Here is a 25,376-nt window from a genome sequence, read left to right on the forward strand (position 1 = left end):
TGACTCCCAAGCTTCTTATGTTTCATCACTGTGGATACACCAAATCATCTCCAGACCCTTGTTACAGTCACTGGAACTGTTCCTGACCCTGATCTTTAGCCTGACTTCCTCACACCTGCTTCATCATCCCAAAGTCACCAACAGTCTGGACTACTGAATAAACCTGGCTATCACCTCTGGGCTGGTCTTTTTTTCTTCTGGCTTGGGTCAGTGGGATGGGCCCTGGCTAGCAAGGACCCTCGTCCTGCTGGCCATGCTATCTCCCTCAGCACCACATCCCTTCGGGAAAGCTGGTGTTCACCATGCCCTGACACTTAGAGGCTGAGACTCTGCTCTAAATTTCCCATTTATAAGGCAACAGAAACAATATCAACTGGCCTCTACTTCTCTGGCAAATACGCCTTGGTTTCATAAGTGTCCATTCTGGTTAGGCTCTTGTACAACGAACCAAAAGCATCTTGAGACCCTGTTGCCTATGGCCAGCTGAGAGGCAGTCCTGTAATTTTTACAATACAATTTCTTTTACTTTCCTCCCTCCCCTCAAACACACATCTGACAACTAATTGCATCTCTAGGTCCTACAGGATATCACAACCCAATATAATCATATCTCCATTTCTGCAGAAATACTTAGTAAAAATAAGTGAAAGTGTTCACTTTTCTTAACCAACAGCTTTCATTTATTATAACATAGATGAAGGAATATGGAAACTTGTGAAGTTTGTTCTGATTCCCACTGTCATAAAACTACCACTTCAGAAACTTCCTAGGAAAAACCCCTAAGCTTAGCTGTGCTGCACTGGAAGACTATTTGTGATGCTAAGTGCACCCTCCAATTACACTCTTCATCATCTTATGACAAGAGATGAAACTACTATTTAGCATAAGAAAGGCAGTGCACTGCACTCTGTAGTAATTTATCACTATGTGTGTTAAAAAGCTATTAAAAATCAAGTTGTCCATTGAAACTTGCCAAGGAACAGAGGATCAAAAAATAATACACAGTTTGGATAGCAACAGAGTGATTTACATTACCTACAAAATTGCTGATTATGTTTCATATACAATGTATTTCAGGAATTTCCCCAAATGATATATATTGTGTTTTTTTTAAAACAAGAGGATGTTTTTTTCTTAATCTACATGTACAGTACTTACTGTAACTGAATATTAAGTTGCATAATATTATATCCACTACTCTGGCAAGAGAAAAAGTAGATTGAGAAACTTAAAGATGGATTAGAATAAGAGAATCAGTCAGAGAGAAATAAAAGCTATATAAACAAATTATAGTCAATTTTGAGACTTCTGCAATACATATATAACACATAAAAAGCATTATATATGCACATACATATATATGTTTATCTCTTTCCCTCCCTCTCTTTAAATGATACATCTGTCAAAAGAAAATAAGGGATTTCTGAAAGCAAACTGTATCATGCCCTACTAGAAAGTAATATAAATTATCACAAGGAAAAATGAAAGGCAGAATCTTAGAAGGAAATTTGGAAAGTGAATAATAAAAAAATACAGAAGCATATTAAAAAAAGGAAATCTATGAGGAATTTGGCAAGTTATCAGGAAGTAATTGAAGATAATTACATCTCAAGATTCTGACAGAAGGCTTGAAATCTTTGCAGTGAATGCCCTGAAAAAAAAAAAAAATCACTAAGCTTCATCACAATTCTATGGACCCTTATACTCACAAAAAAAAAACAAAAAAAAAAACTTTAGCATAATTTTCTCTCTCAAAACTTTTTTTTGACAAAATTGAATGCTTGCAATAATTTTACTAGTAGCATCATGATAGAATAGACAAGGTTTGAACAGCTCATTTAATTCTTTAGGCGGCTCTGAAAATCCCACATGAAGTATAAAATTAAGTAACACAGCCTTTATAGCGGCCCATGACACTCAGGCCATTTACAATTTATATCACCTGTCAGGCTTGGCCTAGTCACTTCAACTAAAGTTAGAACTGAAGATAATTTGGCCCATAATTAAATTACAAACCTGAACTTTATAATAATGTAGTATGCAATGTATCCTAAATAGTGCCACAAATCACATCTCAAATATCCTCATAAAGATCCATTTGATGAACTGTATAATGGACTTCTTTACTGGTTTTTCCCATCTAGGCAGTATTCTGAAGGAGGTATATTAGATTTCCTTAGCTGAATGAGAACCTAGCCTAAAATATTTTGTGAGAAATTATTAGCAACATGTAATCCACAATAAATTGATGAAGCAAACTACTTTCCTACTTCTTATAGCCTCATCTTTTACAGGGTGACTTTGAAAGCTTCAAAAAGGAAAGTGGTGCTATTCAGACCACAACTATTTCTGAAAGTCCTTAAATTCTAACTAGAAGACAGAAAATTAATCCATTGCATGTCAAATTTTGTTTGACATTTCAAAAAGGTATAACTGATATATCAATAACAGGACTGTGACATAGGCATTCCTGAGGACAGCTTTTCTTGTCTGTCCATTCTGGAGTAAAGAGAGCTATACCTGCAGATTCTACTAAAACCTGCAGGACTTTGCTTTGTTTTCTTGAGTAAAAACTCTCATGCTATAAGAAAAAAGGCATTGTAGTATTTTAGACACAACTCTGAGAGGAAATTTCATTTCAGCTTGAGTAATTTAATTGTACCTTCTTTAAGTGTCTGGAAAATACTGCCATGCAAATATGAAGAATAGGCCTGAAATCCTTTGTGCTTCTCTAAAATCCAAGTTTTTTAATAACTGTCGCAAGACACATATTCCATTGACACTTTGCACTGATACCACCACACAAGTGTGACAGTCCAAGACTCCTAGTGATAAGGAATGGGGATAGCAATCAGGGGTATTCTGGTTTCCAAAAGTATTTCTACTGGTAACAGAAATGAATTGCAAGAAATGTGACCATAATACTTTCCTGAAATACAATCATAACACTTTTTGTATAAGAAAGGGAAGAAAAGGACTGTTTTCTGAAGACTCTAGTTCAGATATTTTTAAAAAACAAGAAATATATGTACCAAGAGAAGCTTTACCAACACTGTGATTGAAAAGGCTCAAAGCTCCTTGCTTTTACAGACTATTTGCCATACCAGGCAAGACAGCATTTTCTTTAATTATCTGCCCTGCTATAAGGGCAGATAATAACTTTCCTAATCCAATTCCACGTAAAATATTATACAAATATTAACTTGCACACACTGCTTGTCTTCCAGGGTGCCAATGAATGATGGCAAACAATGGTTTTGAGTACTTCTAACTGTACATAGCATGCTGGGCAGTCAAGACAGATGAGAGCAAGAGCAGGGCTTTAGAAGAGATGCATCGTAAGACAAGTGGCATCATACATTCTTAAAGCACCACAAGAGAAAAACGATCTTGTTACCAAAGAAGAGCCCAAAGAATATCAAAGAAAGTTACTATTTTTTAGCAGTGTCTTGGTTTAAGACAATTTAAAGAAGTGCATTCTCTAATATGAGTTACCTCCCCTTAGTTTCAACCAATCCCTTTCCACAATAAGGAATGAATATGAGTAGATATAAAAAAATTATTTGTGAACAAGCAAAGCAGCAACAGGCAATACATAACAGTGAATAATCACTAGATAGAAAATTGCTAAATCTCACCAACTCCAGAGAAACAAAGAAACACCCAAAATGTTTCCAAATCTCTTGCAAGATGGTGACCCCCACTGCTCACCACATGTAGGGAGACAAAGGGAGAATGGGGTCAGACCCTTTCCAAGGGCACCCACAGGACACCCCAGTTACCTAATTCCAGGGTTTAACCAAGGTTCTTTCACTCTGGGTAGACACAAAAGAGACAATGCCAACAAGACACCCTTAAAAGGTAAAAAACACAAAAATGTTTACTGGTAAACCATAGGAAATAAAGGAATATTGGCAAAAGAATAAATGCAACATAACATCACTTATCATGGAACAGACTTAGCCCAGAGAAAACCTTTAAACCCACTGGATATTATGCTATGAGAGAAGAGAGCTAGAAGCAGAAAGGGAGAAAACCAGAGAGGCAGGAGTGATATAGAAACACAGTCACAGTACTCAGCTGCTGAGCTGCAGCGACGTAATAACACCCCAAGAGGGCAGGAAGGCTAAAAGACAACAGGCTCGCTCTGTGATAAGGCTTTTTAAAACCTTGGACCCAGGTGGGACCTGGGGTCTCTCGGCCGCTCAGGGGCTGGGTCACGCAGCACTGGGGCTGCTCCATCGTGCTCTGACTGACAGACACCGCGGGGCTGGGGGGTACCGGGGACACAGTGCCCCGTCATCAGAGCAAGCTCTGACCCACGCCCTACCACACATTCCACGCTTCCCAAGATGTCTTGAAACAGATTGCTTTTCCAGTCTCTGACAGCCCACCACGGGCGACCGTGTGATCTGGAAAACAGAGTGACTAGGAGGTGGCAAGAAGAGCTCTCCCAGGCAGGCAGGAGCTGAGGCAGGAGCTCTAGTGGCCGATGAGAAGGGCTGGCGGGCGGGGACCAGCTCGGCCGGCTCCTCCTGCTGCCCAGGGGTGCTGCTGTGCGCCCGCCCCGCAAAGCGCTCTGCGGCACCAGCGCCACCCGAGCCAGCCCCCGGAACGCCTCACTGGGCGAAGTTCACTCGGAAACACTTCGTGATGGCGAAACGCAGTTTCTCTGAGTGGCTACTATTGCAAGCCCAGAAAAAAACAAACAAAATGCCAAACAGGCAAAAAGCCAACTGCCCAAAACAGCCCCCTCTGAAGCAGAGCCTCCACCTTTAGCAAACACTGCCCAGCACAAGAGCAGGTTGGGTCAGGTGCCCCAGCCTTGCAAAGGGACCGGGAGACCAGCACCTCTAGCTGCCCTGCAATTCCAATTCTTGCCATGCTAGGGCTGAAAAAGACAGTAACAAGTTTGGGGCACAGATAAACATGGAATATAACATTATTCTGTTTTACCCATGACAAGCATTTAGCCTAAAGTCAGTTCTCAGAATGTTTTTAAACAGATTCATAACAAAAAGAAGTTATCCTGAGCTTAAGCAAAGGAAAAAAATTAAATCCTTTATCAAGGCTATTAAAACCAAAACTCCTTCTTATCACATTTTGTTGTCATCCTATTGTAAAACTTCCATACCTTCTCGATGATGTCTCACAGGCAGCTCCTCACAACACTGACAACTTCTTCTTCACAGAACAACCAACAAACGCCAAAACTCTTCTCAACCAACTAACCACTCTTTTATAGCACTCATCCTTATTGGACTCAGCTGTGGCCTATTAAGGGCAGGCCTGCTCCTAATCTTTGGTAATTAGCACAGCTGCATCTCATCAGGGGTGAGATTGCCTTCTGCACTAATTCTATTCTCTTAAATTCTATTCCTCCACAATATTTTAGTAGACTTATAATTCTGTAAGCTTTTACAACTAAGTTCATAACCATAACCATATATCAGAAAATGCCTAATATATTTTTCTCTTGTAAGAACTTAAGGTTAGTGTTGTATTAGTTGGCAAATTTTTAGTGCTTTCCTTTTTCTGATTATCATGATCTTCTAACATAGTTAGCTATGGATTTTCATTTTTCCCAGTCTATGCTAAAAACAAAATGTAGAGATGACATATACTACTACAGTGGCAGTGACACTGACTAAAGGAGAATCAAATTATGTGCAAAAAAGCCAAAATAATTGTTTGTTTTACAGGAAATAAAACTAAAGCAAAATTTTGTCAATTAAACTTTATTATTTGAACAGAGTATGAATTTTTTCATAACTGTAACATAATTTGTTAATTTATTAGTATGATAAACTCACAGCCATGTTCCTTACTAAACTTAATAGGCTAGACTAGATGAACAATTTGGGATTTTATCCTAATAATGAAATAATATGTTTTGTGAGCCACCCATGCTGTGAAAATTAAGTAAGATCTTATCCATAGGTTACATTTAAGGATATTATGTTGCAATAAATTTAAAATATTAATGAGTGGTTTTTCAATAAAAAAATACAACTGTTAAAGATTTTCTTAGCTAAAACAAGCATCAATTGCCTCTATAAGACACAAGGACAGGCCATGTTTTTCTAATGTAATTTTTATTGGCCTTAAGAGTTAACAATCACATATATTTTTGTAACTCCTGTATTAACTTTCTGAATAAGATGGTAGGAAAGGTATAAGATACATATTCAACTGGTACAACTTACAAATAGCTATGCAAGTTTGAGGGATTTGGGTTAGAATCACCTGTTTGGGGCTTTCCATGGGAAAAAGAAAAAGCCATTTTCCTGAAAAGATGTGTGCCATTTGCTTGCCTCTGCCAAGCCACAGGAACTGTGGCTAAGAAGGTTTTCCTTGTAAGCATACTTTAAATAGAGTAGTATTAAACTTGTGTGCTTGCTTTGTAAAAACAACAACACTGCTGACAAAATCTTTCATAACTTTCACGTGACAGGTCAAAAGGATGAACTTCATGAAAGAACAGTTAATTGATTCTTTTATCTTCTTCTTATAGGAAAGAACTAGGTGTCTTGAAATTAAATGTGGACAACCGCCTAAACACAGCAAAGGGCAGCTTTGAAATACTTTGCACAGGAATATATTTGAAAAACTGCCTCTCTGGAACAATGAATATTAGGAGCGTATTCTTTTTGTTTGTTTGTTTGTTAAGTCATGAGTGGCAGTATATTAAAAAAAATACAAGAGAGATGGAAAAGAATGCTAAAAGCCTAAATAAATCCATCAGTCTAAAGGACTACTTCTGCAAATGTCCATGTCTGTTAACTTTATGTACTTACTTTCTCAAACTTCCATATTTGAAAAATTCTCATTCCAGAACAGAAATAATGCAAAATGGCCAAACTATTTGCATGCCCTGGACAATATGCATGTTATGACTAAGTAGAATCTTTGCACAATTTTAGCATTAGTGATGCATTTCTTTCTCACATTTTTTTTTCCTCAGTCATGATTAATCTTAGTAAACTGAGCTGTTGCAACAGTGTATTTGTTCTGTGAAACACCTAATGAGCACAAGAGGGGCAGTATAAAATAATAATAATAGATCAGAAGTACTAACATTTACTTTTGGCTTAGTAAAACCGTCTGATAAATTATTCCCTTCAGTGTTTCTCTGTTATTGCAACACAGTACCTTGAAAGTGATATATTGGCACAAGCCATTGTGTTCCACCACAGTGCAATTAGGAGGTCCATTTAAACAGCTTTATCATATGCACACATAGCTTGATTAATTTTCTAATCAAATGTTCCAGGAAATCATTAACCATGACATTAAACACTGTTCTGCTAATTATACTCTCCACAAAGAATTCCAATATAAATTTACAAAACATCTACAGAAAGGTGCCAAAGGATGAAACAGTTTAATGTATACAAATAATTACGGCATCTTCTCTGCGTGGCCCCACAGCTCCTCGCCCTGCAAAGGCTGAGTCTGGGGCTGAATTCTGCTGTCTTTCACCAGAACTCTGTGTACTGGCAGATGTTACATTTTGTAGGTCACTGCCTGTGTAAGTCACGGTGAAGAACTGAATGACAGAAAAGAAATTCTTCTGTTTTAGGAAATACTCTAGAGGTATAAATGCTGAGTATTAGCCTTTTCTTAATGATCCCTAACACTGAGATTTGGAAGTAGATTTTCCCCTACATAAATCTCCAGTTTGCATCATTATTCTAACTTCTCTTAATTTAAAATAAAGATAAATGCAAAGTATTGATTGTAGTAATGAGAATTCAATTGCCTTGTAAACTAGATGCAATTTGCTAGTTTACAGCACAGTGAAATCTCTATTTATGTTTTTCCCCATAAACCACAGCGTCTTGCAGGTCTTTCAGTGATGGAAAACAACAGATTGCATTAAACAAATGCAGACTGTAGGTACACCTGTTCTCTTGGCCTTGGCAGCACAGTTAACAGCTCCTCTGCACAGACTGCGTCCATCACTAAACAGAAACTCGGACGCAGGAGGATGATGGAAACACTGCCACTATTTTGGATAGGGACTATGTCTCTTCTGTGTCAATCCGCCTTCTTAACCCAATACCACCAGGTTGGTATAAAAGTAATATGTGAAATATTGATAGTATATATAACACATTATATATATATATATATATTTTTTTTTTTTTTCACTGTTCAGATGAGCAGGCATTGGAATAGATTGCTTGGGGAGCTGATGGAGTCACCATCCCTGGGGGTGTTTTAAGAGGATTTTTGGACTGGATGATTGTAAAGGTCCCTTCCAAACAGAATGATTTTACAATTCTATATAATAATGCATATTTACATATAAAAGTCAGTGCTCTAATGATATGGAAAGGTCATATAAAAATAGATGAACCACTTTTCGTCGGTCAAACAGTGGCTTGAGGTATGGAATCCGAATTTTTAACAAAGCCACTTGTTGGAAACCGGCATCTTAGGCCAAAGAGGTGAGGGACCCGCTCCGTGTTCAGATCCTGAACAGACGGGATGCGGCGCTACCTCAGCCCCGCGGGCCGCTCCCGTTCCCTGCGGCGCACCCGCGGCCCGGCGGGGCGGGGCGGGGCCGGGCGCGCGCCGCTGACTCAGGGCGGACGGGCGCAGCTCCCGCCAACCGGGAGGCGCCGCCGCCGCCGCGCGGGCGCGGATTGGCCGCGGCGGGCGGGCGGGGGCGGCGCCGGCGGTGGCGGGCCGGTTCGGACGGCGGGACGTTGCCGCGCTCCGCCAGGCGCGGCCGTTGGGAGCGCGCGGCTCGGGCGTGGCGGGATTAGGGGCTTCTCCTCGCTGAACCCTGCGCTGCGGCTTTAGCGCTGAGCCCCGCTCCCCGCTCCTCCCCCCGCGGCGCCCTGCTGGCCGAGCCCAGCTAAGCCGCGCTAATCGCAGGCGCCCAGCTCGGCCGGGGCCGCCGGGCCTGGGCCCGATCGCGGGCAGCGCTCCCCCCTGCCCATCTCCCTTCCTCGCCCGTGCGCGGCCATGGAGCCGCCGCGGCCGCGTTACTGCGCCCCGTCCTCGCCGCCGGGTCGCGGCGGGCGGGAGAACAAGGGGCTCCGTCGGAAGGGCCCGCCGGGGACCGGGAGCGCCGGGGGCCCCGAGGAGGCGGCGGACAGCAGGAAGCCCAAATTCGTAAGTACGAACCGGTCCCGCGGCGGGGCTGCCCGAGGAGTGGGGCCTGCGGTGACATCCCTCTCTCCTCCTCGCCGTCCCCTCCGGGGCCAGTCGCTGCCTGGGGCCCGCCGAGACCGGGGCATAGAGAGGGAGTACGTGGCGCCGTCAAGTTCAGCTGGGCTTCGGAGGCTGATCCCGCCTGGTCCAGCTCGCCTCTTGCTTGCCCCTGTGAAAAGATGCAGCAAGTTTTCAGGTCTCTCCCGAGCCCTTGATCACAAAGGTTCATTGCCTTTACTTGGTGCGTGACAACGATGGTTGCAAGGGGAATAGAACAGACTTCCAGCTCTTACGCCGTGTTACTTCTGATAGGACTGCGGCGTTTGTTTTGTTGTTGTGTTTTTTTGTTGTTGGGGTTTTTCTGTGTTTTTTTTTTTTTTTTAACTTTAGTGATATAAACTCTACAGTGAAAAAAAACAGTCTTTAAATTTAAAGGGCACAGTAAAGTTCTCTTCCATAGGCCTGCTTTTACATGCTTTTGGCTAGCACACCGAGAAATTGGGAAACTCAAGACGGCTTATCACGAGATAATGTGTCTGCAAGATGTGCTCTAACCAAAGCACCCAGAAATATCCAGATTTTGTTTGGACATGGTGAAAATTCCAAGCATTAGAGCTGGGACCAACATATGTTTTACAGGCCTCTACAGCCCAACTGTAGAACATATGTAGAACATATGTTCTACAGTTGGGTTGGAAAAGACTGCTGGAATCATCGAGTCTCATTTATGACTGAGCACCACCATGTCAACTAGGCCATGGCACCAAGTGCTGTGTTGAGTCTTTCCTTAAACACTTTCAGGGATGGTGACTTCACCACCTCCCTGGGCAGGCCATTCCAATAGCTAATCACCCTTTCTGTGAAGAAATTCCTCATTATGTCCAGCCTAAACATCCCGTGGTGTAGTTTGGGGGTGTGTCCTCTTATCCTGTCGCTGGTTGCCAGGGAGAAAGGTCTGAACCCATCTGGATACAACCTCCTTTCAGGGAGTATCTGCCACATGCAGAGGAAATGCACCCCGTGCTCATATTTAGGTGATGCATGTTGATCTTTCTTCAGCTGTCCCTGATCCCACCCGTTCTAAAATGTGTTTGTTACATAATTACCAAAGAGACACCACAACTTATATTATTAGACTCTTGATTCTAAGATGTATTTATGAAATGTTCAGTGCTTGAGTGTCTGGCACTTGTGCACAGGTTCAAAAAAGTTAGCCAATAAGGAGTATCAAACAGGCTGGCCAGACCTGTTCTGGAAGGTCACAGCTTGCTCCTGGAATATCCCTATTTGCTGTTACCTTTTTGTATTTTGGCTCTTGGGACTGCTGTTGGAACCACGTCCCCGTGCCCTTTTCTGCATGTAAGAATGGGCATATATGAAACTGTGACCTAGAGCGATTTGCTTGGCTTCGTAAGTGGCTGTGTATCTATCCACTGGGGACACGTGTTTTAGGCATGCAGGTGACATGGCCCCTTACTTGGTGAGGCTTTTGAAAGGGCTCATGATTGTTCCTGTGTTCTGAGTTAGATGTACAGGAGAAACAGCAACAAGATATTCTCAAGAGGTCAAAACAACAAAAAGAACTTTACTGGCAACCTCAGAAAATCAAAGATCTTTGGCAAAAGGTTTAGTGCAACATTCAATCAACATAAAATACCTCTCAAAGCATTAACTTAGCCCATTCAACTTGGGAAACTTTAAGGCCTTTTGATTTTATGTTACTCAAAAATTCTAAGAGGGAATTAGAAGAAAAAGGAGAGGAAGAGAAAAAAGATATAAAAAGGATACATAGCTACCAGCTGCTGGATTCCAGCTGTGCTCAGCTGATAGAAATTCCAAGAGAAGATGGGGTGAAGACATGTGCTTGCCTTGTGTTCAGCTTTAAATACCCCCTGGCTTTCCTGGGCCCTTCCCCAGGGTGGGACTTCTGTTTGTTTGGCCACTGGGGAGCTGGGTTAGGGGCTCCAGACGCCAGGTGTGGAGCATTGCCTCCTCTGTGCCAGGGATTGGAGCCAGTGTGGGGCTGGGATACCCCAGGAGTGGGGGGTGTGTGCAGAGCAGGGCATCACCTCACCAAGGCAAGGCCCAGCTAGCCCCTTGCCCTACTCACATGTACCCCAAAATGTTCCATGACACCTGATCTCTCACGACATGCTTTAGTATATGATCTGTGAGGAGAAACCTGTTTGGTCTGGCCACTGTAAAAGATTGGACAGTGTTGTTGCTGTATGAGTTGAGGGTTGGATGATTCCTTTCGTGGGAGTCATGGATTTTTGTGTGTTTGCAACTGACAAGAGCTCTGGGTCAAGAGGTTTTACTTGCTAGCAATACTTTGACTGCCAAGTTAAATGGTTTTCATTTTTTCCTACAATTATGTCCTAAAACAGAAGTAGTGTGTTGCCATCATGTTCAGTTTTGCTAATCATGTGTTAAAGTGGCAGTGCAATAGTTTCTAGAATGTGGATAGATATGAAATAAAAGCCATTGAGGCTTTTTTCTTAGATGAAATCTCCTCTTTTCAGTGAAAGAAGGCCTTTTCTCTGGTGCAGGTGAGCTTGGTGGGCATATGCCTAGGCTTCCCAGGCTATGCAAGGATGATTTTGATAATGTTTCAATATAGATATCAGCTGTCTGTTTTTTTAAGGTCATGGTGTTGAAGTCCCAGCTACAGAAAATAAAGGGGGTTGAATTTGGGGTTCTGACTCCGTTTTATAGAGTATATAATAATCTTGTAGGTAGGTGTGGATTTTGATAATTTTTTTATTTTGGCCTCTTCCTGTTCTCCATCCCAGTTTCTCTTTAAGCAGGGATAGATGAGAATGTCCTTAATTCATGAGAATGCTTTGTCAAACTGCAATTTTCAAAAGCATTTCACCCTAACGATAGTCCTATTTTTCATCTTTAAATAATGTCTTAAAGCAAAGATTTTATCCTTGGATGTTGATAGGGACTGAAGAATTATGGATTGAACATGGATTGTATTCTAGGTGTGCCATTAACTCACTGGCTGACGTTATTGCTCTTTACAACTGCCTGGAAGGAGGCTGTAGTGAGGTGGAGGTCAGTGTTCTCTCCTAAGTAACAAGTGACAGAACAAGAGGAAAGGGCCTCAAGTTGTGCCAGGGTAGTTTTAGATTGGGTATTAAGTAAACTTTCTTCACTGAAAGGTGGTCAAGCACTGGAAGAGGCTGCCCAGAGAAGTGATTGAGTGACCACCTTGTAAGGTGTTGAAAAGATGTGTAGATGTGGCACTTAAGGATGGGGTTTAGTCATGGACTTGGCAGTGTTTGGTTTATGGTTGGGACTTGATGATCTTAGAGGTATTTTCCAACTTGACTTCTTTGCATTTAACTCTTTCTGTAGTACATATTCAATGTAATTTTAATAATTAAATTAGTTTTGTATATGAATGTGGAAAGCTTGGCTCTCATATCTTTGGCCTCTCTGCAATCCAATCTTAGATTTAGTTTATGCCCTTTTCTCTGTTTGGGGTACTTAGAGTGCCATACCTCATGTTACCTCAGTTTTACTTCTATCTGTGTACGTTTGTCAAATTAAAGTAGCTGTTAGATTTATTGACCTCAAGTAATACAGATTATGTGAGTGTAATATTTCTCAGTGTTCAAGGCTTGAAAATAAGTTCCAGGTTGGACCCTTCCAGTCAATGCAACATATTGATCTGTCATAGCAGATATGCTAATCTGAAAAATAATTTGATTCCCTGACAAACCTTGAGGTGAAATTGGATTGCATATTGACAAAGGTGACATCATTAACATGCACCTCCTCTTTTATCTCCTTTCTAAAGAAAATCCTGTTTTTGATTGAAGAAAATATAATTTTTAAAAACCCACTGTATATGAGGGGTGGAGGGGGGAGAAAGAGGCATTGGAATCAGCCACTATAACTGTTTAGCCCTGTCAAATGAGGCCCTGAAGGACTCCTTTTGAATAAACTAGCTTCTCAGAAGAAGTGAATGAGTTTTAAGCCTCAGTTGTCTCAGTTCTTTTGCAGAATAATTTTAAATACTTTTTTTGAAGGAGTGATGGCTCATTTTGAAGCACATACCAGCATGACTTTGTTCAACAGGTCCAAGTTTTTAGAGGAGTGAGACTTTTAAAAGGGTAAAAAAATTTCTGTGGTACTGTGGTACTTCAACTTTATTGAAAGTTTGTCCCTAAACCACTTGGGGTTTAGGACCTTGTAAAAAGAGGAAATCTACAGATGGATGGCAGATATTTCACCTGTTCTCTATGTATACATTGACTGAGCAAGAAACTTCTGAAATCTACTAGGGCAGGGTGGGGCAAAAAGCAATTGTTTGCCCCTTGTTCTCCTTGCTTCCCCACCCCCCACCTTAGAAATGTTTGGAAAACATTACAGTGTTTTTATTATATAATGTTATGTGGCTTATGTTATGTCACTATATTATGTGACTTCCAACTGCACTTTACAGATACTACATATTGTAGACACTGGTCCTCAAAAGATCAACTTTAGTTTCTACCTCAAATTAGAGGTGTTTCTATTAATTTCAGTATACCATTGACCTGACTTCAGTGACTTTCAGGTTATGGTTTTGATTAAGTTCTTTATGAAATTTATGAGTCAAGAAGGGTTTGTTTACACCAATCTGTTAAAAATAGACAAATTAACAGTTGCATTTAACAGTGTCTATAAATCAAAGAAAGATGTAGTTAAGAGGAAAAGCACTTCCATTTCTCTGGCATAGAGTAGAAAGGTAAGACCAATCTGTGTCAATATCTTTAATTACAAAGTGACTGAATTATTGCTGCAGTTATGCTGCAGTGTAAGACCTTGAATCTAAATTAGTCTTTTAAAGAAATGATTGCTGAACAGATGTTACCTCAAACACTTTATCGCAGCTTTGTAAAATTGTAAATTCTTCATGCTGTTATTTTTGTTGGCATGAATTAACACTGTGGGTTGTGATACTAAATTTTAGTGCTGTGTTCTAGCACTTTGTTATATGATCTTACCTGTAAGCACCAATTTTGAGTTTAACTCATCAATGCCTAAAGAATATCACTGTGTAGAACCTGTCATGTTAAGGTAGTTTTGCTCTTGATTGCTTTTCAGACTGCTTTTCAAGCAGCAGAGACAGAGTGTGTGATAAAACCATTATCTAAATGCTGAAGTAGTATATTGTAAATTAAAAGCAAGAAATGCTGTGCAGTTTGTGAATTGCATTTTCAGACTGAGGTAGCAAAATTACTGAGGGACTATTGTTACAAAGGAGATCCTAAAGTGATAGTGTTTTCTGTAATCATCCAATTAACTTTTCTCTGAGTCGACAGGTTTCCGTCAGTCCTTGATTTGGTCTTCTACTTGCGTTTCTGCTGGAGAATATCCTTTGGGGTTAAAAACCAGCTAGCGTTGAATCTTTTTTTGGTGATAATATTAACGACAATGCATTCTTGCTCACTTTCGAATTTACAAAGGTGGAGAGGGGATTATGTGATTATATGAACATCACTAGTCTTCGTTGGCTTGTTTCAGTGTTCAGGCATAAGTTAGCTGGTTCTTCTAAAACTCATCCTGCTTAAGCTCTCTTTTTTTTCTAATTTTTTTCTCATAGCTACATGCAGGCTGGAAGCTCTTTTTAATTTATCAAAGAACCTATATATGTGCATGGTGGTTTAGAGGGGGTGTTATAAATAGGTTTGTTTCTTTGTTTTCATCTGTAAAAAATGCAAAATGAATATCACAAAATATCTGGACTGTGGGTTTTTAATTTTTTTTTTCTATATTGAAGTACTTCAAGGTGGTGGAGGACATGCATGTTGAAATTGTTGTTTAGTTGCCTGACATCCTGTTATGTTGCATGCCTAAAACCCCTCTCATATTGGCAGGGGTGTATGGCCCTATGCTTGTCTGTTTTCTACTTCCATTTATGATCAAAAATCATATTTTGTTGATCTTTCTGTTTCATACTAACAATGCCCATCCCTGCCAGGCACGATCTAAGTACCAAGCAATCTGTGTTTAAACTATCTGCTTTCATTCAGAAAATTAGATGAGTGACATCCCTTTGTGCTTGTGCCATGGTGAAAAGACCATTTGTGGAGAATGTAGGTGCTGCCCCTTTTGTTGGAGTGCCAAAATTCTTAGATGATACAGACTATACTCGATATTGTACTAGACTGGTCTTCATTGGTTCCAGGCCACACTGATCTGTAGTGCTGGTGGAAAAAATGCTGAAGACATAGTATCAGAGTCCTGTGTGAGATGTCATTCTCCCGAATTCTGATCCTGTTTGCCTGAACTGCTTGTGCCACACCTAGAGAGAATTGCATCCATAAATATGCATATGTAAAGACAGGGAAATAGATGTAATGACACAAAAGATCAGACTAGTACTGTTGATCCAATTAAGTAGGATTTGTCATTGCTTTGCTTTGCTTCACTGTCTCTACTTGGACTTGACTGGGGTAATTATATAGACAATCACTCAAGTTACTACATTCTATCTAGCAGATGAACTTCAAGTATGTACTGCTGTTTGGATGTGCAGTATAAGATCATCATTTTGTGTACTGGTACCTGGGCAACAAGATAATGTTGCCCCATCACCCTCCCTGGTTTGGCCCCTCCTCCCTTCCTTTCTTTTGATGCCGAGGCAACGAGATAATGCTTGAACTATGCAAAAAGCTGTAGCTATGTGGAAAGGAGTTACTTTGTAACGGGGTATGTGAATGAAGAGCTTTTTAGAAATCAGCAAATTTAGCAGAACAAGCTAACTGCAAAAAAGCTAACCACTGGCTGTTTGAGCAGACAAGCTTATAGAACATGTGCAGAGACAGAGGTGAAACGTTCACACCTGAGGAAGATTTCTGAGCCTGCATCCAAAACGACCACGAGGAGGCTGATGACCACCTCTTTCAGAAACCACGTATGTGCTACAAGAGCTTCCGTATTCATGTAATTAGAAAATGTATTACAATGTGAAGGTTAGGAAATATAATGTGCACATTAAGTAGAAAAAGTATAAAAGCTTGTACTGTGCAAAGAACAGAAGAGTGAGTTTGTGGTGGAGCTAGTCCCCTCACTCCTGGCATCAAATAAAAAATACCTGCTCTATAGGCCTTATGCTATTGAGTACAGTTTTCTTGCCTAGTTTTCAGGCATAAGTATGACATAAGTATTCTTTACTGTGAATGTGTATGAAGCCAAATAGTATTTGGCTTCCTTTAGCTGAGTGGTATGAAGGTTGCCTCACATGTGTCTTCATCATGTGTGATCTTTTCAAGAGACACAGTACTCTGTCTCAGGAGCAGTCATCTTTTTGCTGCGCTTGTGTTGTGAAACTCAGCTCTTGTATTCTGTTATACCTTTCAGCTTCTGTTTAAGACTCTCACTATCCTTGGAGTTTTGCCACTGCATCAAGAACACTGTACCACATGCTGCATGTGTGTGTATATCCTCTGTCTTATGACACTGGTTATTTAACAGTATGCCTGAGGGACATCATCTCCCATAAGGGGTAGTTCTGTCAGATTGCTTGCTTCCTTCAAAAATGATATTCCTATGCATTTCTTTTTCATTTGACTTAGCTTTAAGTGAACTGCTTCTATTCAATTGCAAAACAAAATGACCTCTTTCTCTATGTCCTAGACTAAAAACTAAGGTACACTGAGGAGTGCAATTTTAAAATTTAGTTAATGAAAGTATAGCTGAAGACTAAGCAATGATGTTACTTCTGCTTTTCTAACTGTAGGTGCAACTGACAAATATCTCCTTTTGACCTGTCCTGTTTAACTCTTTAATTTCTTAGTGCTTTTGTATATCTCTGACCAGAAAACATGATGTCAGCATACTTAAAATATCAATAATTTGTTTTTCAGTTTTGCATATCTACTTTTTGCATGATAAACAGACCAGAGGAATACTTGTACATAGCTCCTATTCTTTCAAATTAATAGTTTTGTTATTGTGGAGGAGTTCATGGAAGGCTCAGAATAGCATAGAAATATTTTCATCCATTGGTTTGTTACAGTGTTTTGGTGTCCTTAATTGGTTGTGTGATAGTCTTTTTCACTAATTAGTCGGATGACTTGGGTCAGTGAGGTGTTCTGCTATACAGATGGGAAGCTTTCCACTTGTTATCATAGTAAATTGCACTATTGAATTTCACAGCTTAAATGAAAAATAAAACACTGGCTTGAACTATCCCACTAACTTCTTTTTCAAAGAACAAAACCTGAATCTGAAATTGCCTGGTTACCTGAATGTTGATGGTGTCTTGTATGGAGCAATTGCAAGACATTCAACATCTGTTCTTAAGTGGAAATGAACCGGATGTTGCTTTCCTGCATTTTTTTAATGGTGTGTACATGAGTTTGACATGGATCTTGAATTTCCACTCAAAGCATAGAATGCAGGTGGTTTTCATTCTAAGCAGATTATGTAATCTCCTGCCATGTTAAAGGAGCTCCATTATGGTATTTGTGCACTGCTTAAGGCTTAGTGATTTAAGTAATCTGTATGAAAAAGGAATAAATTTTCATGTTCTTCACTATCTAGTTGCAGTGTCAGACCATATGTTAGTGTTTTCTCTTGCAGCTTTGCTCACTTAAGGACAGAAGTATTATACCAAACCTTGCTAAATGCAAAGTCATGAGCTTTTGCAAATGACACCAGTTAACACTTTTACTGTCTTTGCAGATAATTAGCAGAATGGGAAAAGCAAGTAATAAACCCCAGTTCTATAGCAGTGTGTGAAGCAAAAGTCTAATCTACCCCTGTGGCAGGAGAACACCAGTGAGAAGACTGGGATACAGATTTTCAGTGTTCTGGCTGGATTGGAATAGTTGTTTTCATTTATTACAAATCCTCACCTATTAGAACACGGAATGGAATTATATTCCATACAACATGAAGGTTGAGTAGTGACCTAGCAACTTTTTTAACAGTTTCTTTTGTTAGTAAATCATAGTGTGTCACTAAATACTGTTTCCTTGCACCTCATTTGTCTTTTATTTTTAACTTCATAACCATTCATCAGACACTTCTTCAGTTTCTTGACGCTATTCAGACTAGAGCTATTGTGTGATAATGTTTGACTTATTGTCAAACATTGTTGACACATGTTGTTCTTTAATTCTGAGGGATGAGCCAGAGAAGATGTCAGAAGTAATAGTCACAATCATAGAACTATTAAAGTTGGAAGCCTCTTAGATCATCATCATTAACCTAGCACCACCACTTTCACTGCCACACTCAAGTGTCTCTGCGTGACTTTTGAATACTTCCAGGGATGTTGATTCTACACTTCCCTGGGCAGCCTGCTCCAATGCTTGGCTACCATTTCAGTGAATAAATTTTTCCTAATATCCAAGCTAACTTCCAGTGGTTGAACTTGAGGCCATTTCCTCTTGTCCTATTGCTTGTTAACTGAGAGAAGAGACTGACCCTCACCTTGCTATAATCTCCTTTCAGATTGTAGAGAGTGATAGACAATTATTATTGACTTGCTGAAGAGTTTCCAAATCTGGTTAATTAGGATGTAGTTGTTGACAGTTGCTGTAGCTGTTGCCAAGCTGTGCACACTAGGCAGAGAGGGAAGTCTAAGAGAGGGGTAAGAGTCTACCCCAATAAGTATGTGACTTCACATTCTTGGCATTTTCCTGCTTAGTCCATTCTCAGCCTCTTCATAAAAACGGTACATGGGATCCCTGCTGTGCTGCTCTTTGGCTTTGTGTAACACTGTACATCCTAGCACTTGCTGTGTTTGTAAATATGCAGTGGAGAGCAAATGTTGGTTCAGAAACTGCTGTTTTGAGTGATATATAGATTTTTTGGAATGCTACTATTATTAAATGCTTAGTTCAGTTTCTGCTCACAAGTTCATGTTCTGCTCGCATTACTCAGAGGCATTACTTGGGACTATTCAACAGTGTGAGTAATTTGAGTGTTGTAGCTTGATGGATAGTTTTGAACTCTTGAGGAGCTCTGTGTTCTTCTCTTGAGTTTGAAATCTCTGGATGATTTCTTGTTGGTGTCCCCACAGCCATCTTGAGAAGACGCGTCTTGTAGCTGGATTTTGCACAGGTCATCTGTATATTTAGCTATAAAGCATAACTTAGTTATGAAATACAATAGAACACAACTTGTTTCAAGCTGTGCTTGTTTCAGTCTTGATATTCTGTTGGAGAATCAAATGGAAGGTTTTTAAAATCTGTATACTTTGCTGTGCATTGTAAACCAGCAAGGTACAACTTGCTAAGAAATTTTCTTCATTTCAAGTGTCAGGCTTCAACACTTTAATTTGCATGTGATTTTAAATACAAGTAACTATAACTGAGCTTTTTTTTTTTTTAACTGAACAATTCTGACATGACTGCTTTCCTGTTTGATTTACAGCACTTAAATATCAAGACACTGACAGATGATGTGGTAAGACAACTTAAGTTTTGCTTTGGCCGAGCTAAGCGAATAACTGTACTGCTAATGCAATAAAAATAACCTTACTAATACAAGAAGATATCTTAACTTTGAGGATAATTTAGTTAATTGGCAAAGTCTCACTGAACTGGTAATTAGCTGTAACGTAATCAGTACAAGTAGCAAAAATGTATGGATGGCTTTGAAGTATGCTGTAATCACAGCTAAATGAGCCTGACACAGGTAATTGTGCCAATCTACATGCAGTATAGTTAAGATATCTGTGATTGCATGTTTAATATCAAAGTTACTTAGGCTGCATGGCTAGCTTAAAATAACATGTTTAACAAAGTAACATTTGCTTGTGAAACTTACTAATGCTTGTTCAAACCACCTTAAATATATTCAGTGTCATGTTTAACAGTGTTTATGGAATTTGATCAGAGATGAGGTTCTGTATCTAACCACAAACCAGATTTTTTTTTCTTGCTCTTGAAGTTAGCTATTTCACTGCCTGTACTATTCTTTTGTTGGTAATAATATTTTTTCTTAAAATACATAATTTTACAAAGGCTTTGAATTTGGCTAGGAAGTAATATTTTGTCATCATCTAAAGATCAGCTGTTATGACTTCAGTGCTATACAAACTTCTTGCTGAAATACTTTTGTGTGTAACTGGGGGCTGAAGTGCAGTGAGATTTATGTCTATTAATCCTAGTGTGACTTAAATCATCTGTTTCTATTTCTTTAGCAGAATTTAATTGGATGGAAATCATTATTAAGAAATTTGAGTTTAACTGGCTGATAATACAAGTTTGACTGGCTGATAATACAAGTTTGATTGTATAAACTTGTGTTTATCTTGGAATGCTAAGGAAATGCTATCAACTTCCTGAAAGCAAAAGTATTTTTTGGTAACTAGAAAACAAGTTTTGATAGTGTCGTGTAAGAGTTGTAGTTGGGATACACGAGATCTTGCAGCTTGTTTTTGTGAGGTGCCTTTTTTTCCTTTTAAAGAGGCTAGACTGCTGCCTTTTGCACTTGTACTTTACAGAGCTTATTGGACTTGTCCAGCTTGTAATTGTAGCCCCATAAAATCAGCAGGTTTATTGTGGATTTTTTGAATAAGGACAAAAAGTCTGTCAGCTCTGTAGTAAACAGACATTTCCCCAACTCCTTAAATTTCTCAGAGCATGAAAAAGGCGCCTTCGCAGAGTAATGAAACTTCATTTGCAGGGTAGTACCAAATTGTTCATATGAATATATATTTTTGAAAAGGGAAATGATAGCTATTTAGTAAAAAGCTAACAGTGAAATAAATTACAACACCACAACATTTGTGAACTTTTAAATACATGTAAAGGGAGATACTCTGTTTGCTTGCAATATCATCTTGGAATGAGGGTATGCTTTTATATGGACGCTTTTTATTCCTCTATTTCAGTTTTCTGTTGGTTTACTCTTTCTGTGTGTGATTCTGGGACAAGGACAAAATTTGTAGTAAGAGAAGGTAAAGAAATTGAAGGTTTAAGATGACTTGATTTTGTAGCTTTCAATGAAATAATATATTTCATTTCTTCTCATGGGCAACCACTTGCATGTTAACTGCTGCATTATGCTTTATAAAATATTTGTATTTCCCATTTCTTACAAATACAGTTGTATGTTGGTGACCAGGAACTTCTTTTGTTTTTAAATTCAGGTATGTTAGCAGCATGTTGAGAATCTAAAATGCAGACTGCTTTTCAGTATCTAAATTGAATTATTTGTGAGATGCTGATGAATTGTCTACTTTAGTGATAAATCTTCATTAAGTTTAAAAACCTTGGTTTTTACACACGTGCTTCTTTTAGCTTGATTGTTTGCTATCTGCAGAGATGGAAATTCCATTCTTGCTCCACAGAGGAGTGGGAAGCAGGTAACTGAGATATCAAATTCTCTCTCAAGTGCTCCACATTCCAACAATCACAGACTCATCAGTGCTTGAGGATACCTTCAAGATCATGTAGTTCTACTGTCAACATAACACCACCATAATCACCCCTAACTATTATCAAGTGCCACATCCAGATTCCTCATGAACATTTCCAGAGATGATTACTCCATCATGCTACTGGGCAACTCATTCCAATGCATCACCACTTTGCCAGCAATTTTTTTTTTCCTAATGTCCAATGTGAGCCTCCCTGGGTGCAAGTTAAGGCCATTTCCTCTCATCCTTTCACTTGAGATGGTGGCAGAGGCCACATCCCACCTTGCTAAAACCTTCTTTCAGGTGTTTGTACAGAGCAGTGAAATCCCCCTTGAGCCTCTTCTACTCCAACACAAACATCCCCAGCTCCTTCAGCTGCTCCTCATAGGAATTGCTTTCTAGACCCTTCTTTTGCCAGCTGTGCTCTTCCCTGCACCTCAATGCCTTTTTTGTAGTGAGGGGCCCAAAACTGAACACAGGATTTGAAGGGAAGCCTCACCAGAGCATCACCAGCAGGATGGTCACTGCCCTGGTCCTGCTGGCCACACTGTTTCTGATACAGGCCAGGTTGCCATTGGCCTTTTTGGCCACCTGGGCGCATGCTGCTCATGTTCACCACTGTCAACAAGCACCTCCAGGTCCTTTTCTGCTCAGACATGTTCCAGCTACTCTGATCCCAGACTGTAGCTCTGCAAGGGGTTTTGTGTGACCCAGATTCAGCCTGAACTTCAGGCTGTTGTCCTCAGCCCATTGATCTAACCTGTCCAAATTCCTCTGCAGAGCCTTCCTGCCCTCCAACAGATCAGCACTTGTCACCCAGTGTGGTGTCATCTGCACACTAACTGAGAGAGCACTTAACCCCTTAATCCAGATCACTGATGGAGATATTAAAGCGGACTGGCCCCAATACTGAGCCTTGGGGAACCCCACTTGTGACCAGCTACCAGCTTGATGTAGCACCATTCACTACCACTCCCTGGATTCAGCCATACAAAGTTTTTTACCCAGCAAAGAATGCACCTGTCCAAGCCATGAGCAGCCAGTTTATCCATGAGAATGCTGTGGGAAATGGTGTGAAATGCCTTGGTGAAGTCTACGGAGGCACCATCCACAGCCTTTCTCTTATCCACTGAGTAGGTCAAATGATCATAGGAGATCAGGTTGGTCAAGAAGGACCTGCCTTTCCCATACCCATGCTGGCTGGGCCTGATGTCCTGATTGTACTGTCCATTCTGTGTACTGACATTCAGGATGATCTGTTCCAAGACTTCCCCTGGTATCTAGTTTAGTTTGACAGGCCTGTGGTTCCTTGGATCATCTTTCCCATTCTTCTTTTAGGTGGGCCTTATATTTGCTAATTTCCAGTCAACTGGAAGATTTTCAGGTAATCAGGACTGCTGGTAAATGTGTTTGAAAGTGGATTGGTGAGCTCTTTTACCAGCTCCCTCATTATTCCCTGCTACATGCTATCCAGGCCTGTAGACTTGTGGATGTTCAACTTCCATAGCAGATCACTAGCCATCTCCTTCTGGATTATGGGGGCTTCACTTGGCTTCCCATCCCTAACTTTCATCTCTGGGAGTTGGGTTTCCTGAGCACAAGGAATGGTATTAAAGACTGAGGTAAAGAAGGCATTAAATACCTCAGCCTTTTTGTCATCCTTGGATACTACACTACCATCTGCAAGCAGCAAAGGATAGAGACTCTCCATAGTTGTACTTTGCTGGCAATGTATTCATTGAAACTTTTGTTGTCTGTAATAACAGTGAGCAGGTTCCAGTTTGACTTTGACTCTTCTACTTTTTCTTCTTATGTAACCTTACAATGTCCTTGTAAAAGGTCAGAAAACCTGTCACCCCCGGTTTTCTGACCCCACTTCCAGAACTGATACATTTTTTTTTCCTTTTCTTATTTTCTGTTCTTTTCTTTCTTTCTTTTTTTTTTCCCTCTCCCCTGAGTTTCAGCCTAAGGTTCTCTGTTTAGTCAGGCTGGTTTTTTCTCCACTGGATTTTCTTATGGCATATGGGGACAGCCTGCTTCCGTATCTTTAAAATTTTCCTTGTTAAAGCATGTTCAGCCTTCCTGGACTTCTTTATCCTTCAGAATTGATTCCCAATGTACATGTCAGTCCATGTCCTAAAAAGGCCAAAATCTGCCTGCCAGAAGCCCAAAGTAGCAGTTCTGCTGGTGCCCAATCCTTACTTTATTCAGAATTGAGAACTTTATCAATTTTGTGCTCCCTGTGCCCAAAATGGCCACCATGCGCATTATATCACCCACTAGTCTTTCTCTGCTCACAAAGAACAGATATATTGGGACAGCCCCCTTGGTAGACTGGGAGAGGATCCACCTGGCACCCCAAGCAGGGACCTACCTCCATTCTCCCTGTCTCTTAGGTCCCCTCCTGCCTGCTGGGGGTAAGGATCTTCCACTTCCTGAGATGCAGTGTGCTGGCATGCCTGCCTCACTGTTGGCAGAGAGAGAGAGAAAGACTCAGAAACATTAACTAAACCTCCATATTAACACAATTTTATTAAAAAGTATCTTATGTAGACAAAAAAGAAAAGCATACTAAAATTCCTTGCAGCATCAAATTATACTGATTTCATAGCAACTGCTTTAAAGATTAGAAAGGCTGTATAATTTTCAGTATATAGAGAAATAAGATTCAGAGTGAAATATTGTCTACATTTAGGATGTGATTGTGCACACGTCTAAATTCTGTAAATTTAAGATTGGTAAAATAATCTCTGAGATTGAGTTTATTAGGAATAAGAAGTCATTTTATCAAAGGGATTCTTCTGTGTGTCTTGGTTTATGCAAGTCTTGCTCTTCTTAAAAGCTCTACTGCTAGCAGTGGAATTTCTCACATACTAAGAAGTTAATCTTGTAGACCAATTTGACTGTCAAAGAAAGAATATACTTTTTTAATCTTCTGGAGCTTCAAGGAGGAAAAATATGTTAAGAGGTCTTTGACTTAGAGTCATTGGAAGTAACTTCTTTGATCTTTTGAGAAGTATTTCTGCTGGTAAGTGGGTTGCTTTAAGTTCTGAAGATACTGAAATAAATTGCTGCAACCCAGTTCATCATGTCGTTTCTCTATCCAGTAGGAATAATAATTATTTCAAGTGAAGACACAGGATTTGTTCCACTTTCTATTCTCCTTTTGTTCCTTCCTATATTGTTAATGTTCCCCTAAGCTTTTGTTGTCTGTCAGCATCAGGGTTTTACAGCAGACTTTCATGACTGAGCTGTTGGCTTCTGTGACTAAAATGACTGGCAAAATGTCTGAGAGACAGAGTTATTCTGTAGTGCTTAAGCAGATTTTTCAGATGTGAAAATGTGTTTACTGAGTATATAAATAGTCAAAACCGTGAACTTGAATATCAAAGGTGGCAGTACTTTTTGTCCTACATATCTGTAAGGCAGAGGGAGAAGAATACCCAGAAAAAGAGCAAAAGCTGTAAGCAATACTCTTGGCTTTATGCTTTCACTCAGGAAAGAAATATTTTATACCTGTATATATTTCATATCAGGACTCTGCTAAAAGACTGTGCTTAGAGATCACCATCAGTGTCTTAATGGTCCATATAAATAAATATATATTTATATATATATCTGAATGTGTGTTTCTCTTCATGAGAATGCAAGTGAAAGAAAGTTGTTCAGTACTTCTAGTTACATATTTCAGGTTAAACCATATTAATTTTGTGATGCTCTGTCTTCATAATGAGGTATCAGAAGTTGTGTCCTCAGAAGGACAATCTATGGGGAAGATACCTGTGTCAGAGACTGAGATGGGTCTAAGGCCTGATGTGTTTGGTCTGCAATTGTG

General features: G+C 40.0%; 1 protein-coding gene and 1 long non-coding RNA gene across 19 annotated transcripts in view; one reads left to right on the plus strand and one right to left on the minus strand.

Moving 5' to 3' along the window:
- The window catches only part of LOC135293949 (uncharacterized), a 56,234-nt gene extending 50,993 nt beyond the window's left edge, over window positions 1–5,241 (minus strand). For all 7 annotated transcript variants that reach the window (XR_010356066.1, XR_010356070.1, XR_010356067.1 and 4 more), the window contains exon 1: window positions 5,135–5,241. This is a non-coding gene — a long non-coding RNA (uncharacterized LOC135293949). The remainder of the gene's footprint in view (window positions 1–5,134) is intronic.
- A 2,770-nt stretch (window positions 5,242–8,011) lies between these two features.
- The window catches only part of DIAPH3 (diaphanous related formin 3), a 206,003-nt gene continuing 188,638 nt past the window's right edge, over window positions 8,012–25,376 (plus strand). For 6 of the 12 annotated variants that reach the window (XM_064408636.1, XM_064408637.1, XM_064408644.1 and 3 more), the window contains exons 1-2: window positions 8,962–9,126; window positions 19,549–19,581. In XM_064408636.1, coding sequence (XP_064264706.1) covers window positions 8,977–9,126; window positions 19,549–19,581 — 183 coding nt within the window. In that variant the 5' untranslated portion in view covers window positions 8,962–8,976. Of the gene's footprint in view, window positions 8,072–8,961; window positions 9,127–9,947; window positions 10,200–15,893; window positions 16,079–19,548; window positions 19,582–25,376 lie in introns of those variants that run through there. The other 6 variants (XM_064408643.1, XM_064408648.1, XM_064408645.1 and 3 more) reach the window with 6 other exon arrangements.

This window comes from Passer domesticus, chromosome 2 (genome assembly GCF_036417665.1).
Source record: "Passer domesticus isolate bPasDom1 chromosome 2, bPasDom1.hap1, whole genome shotgun sequence".
NCBI lineage: Eukaryota > Metazoa > Chordata > Aves > Passeriformes > Passeridae > Passer > Passer domesticus.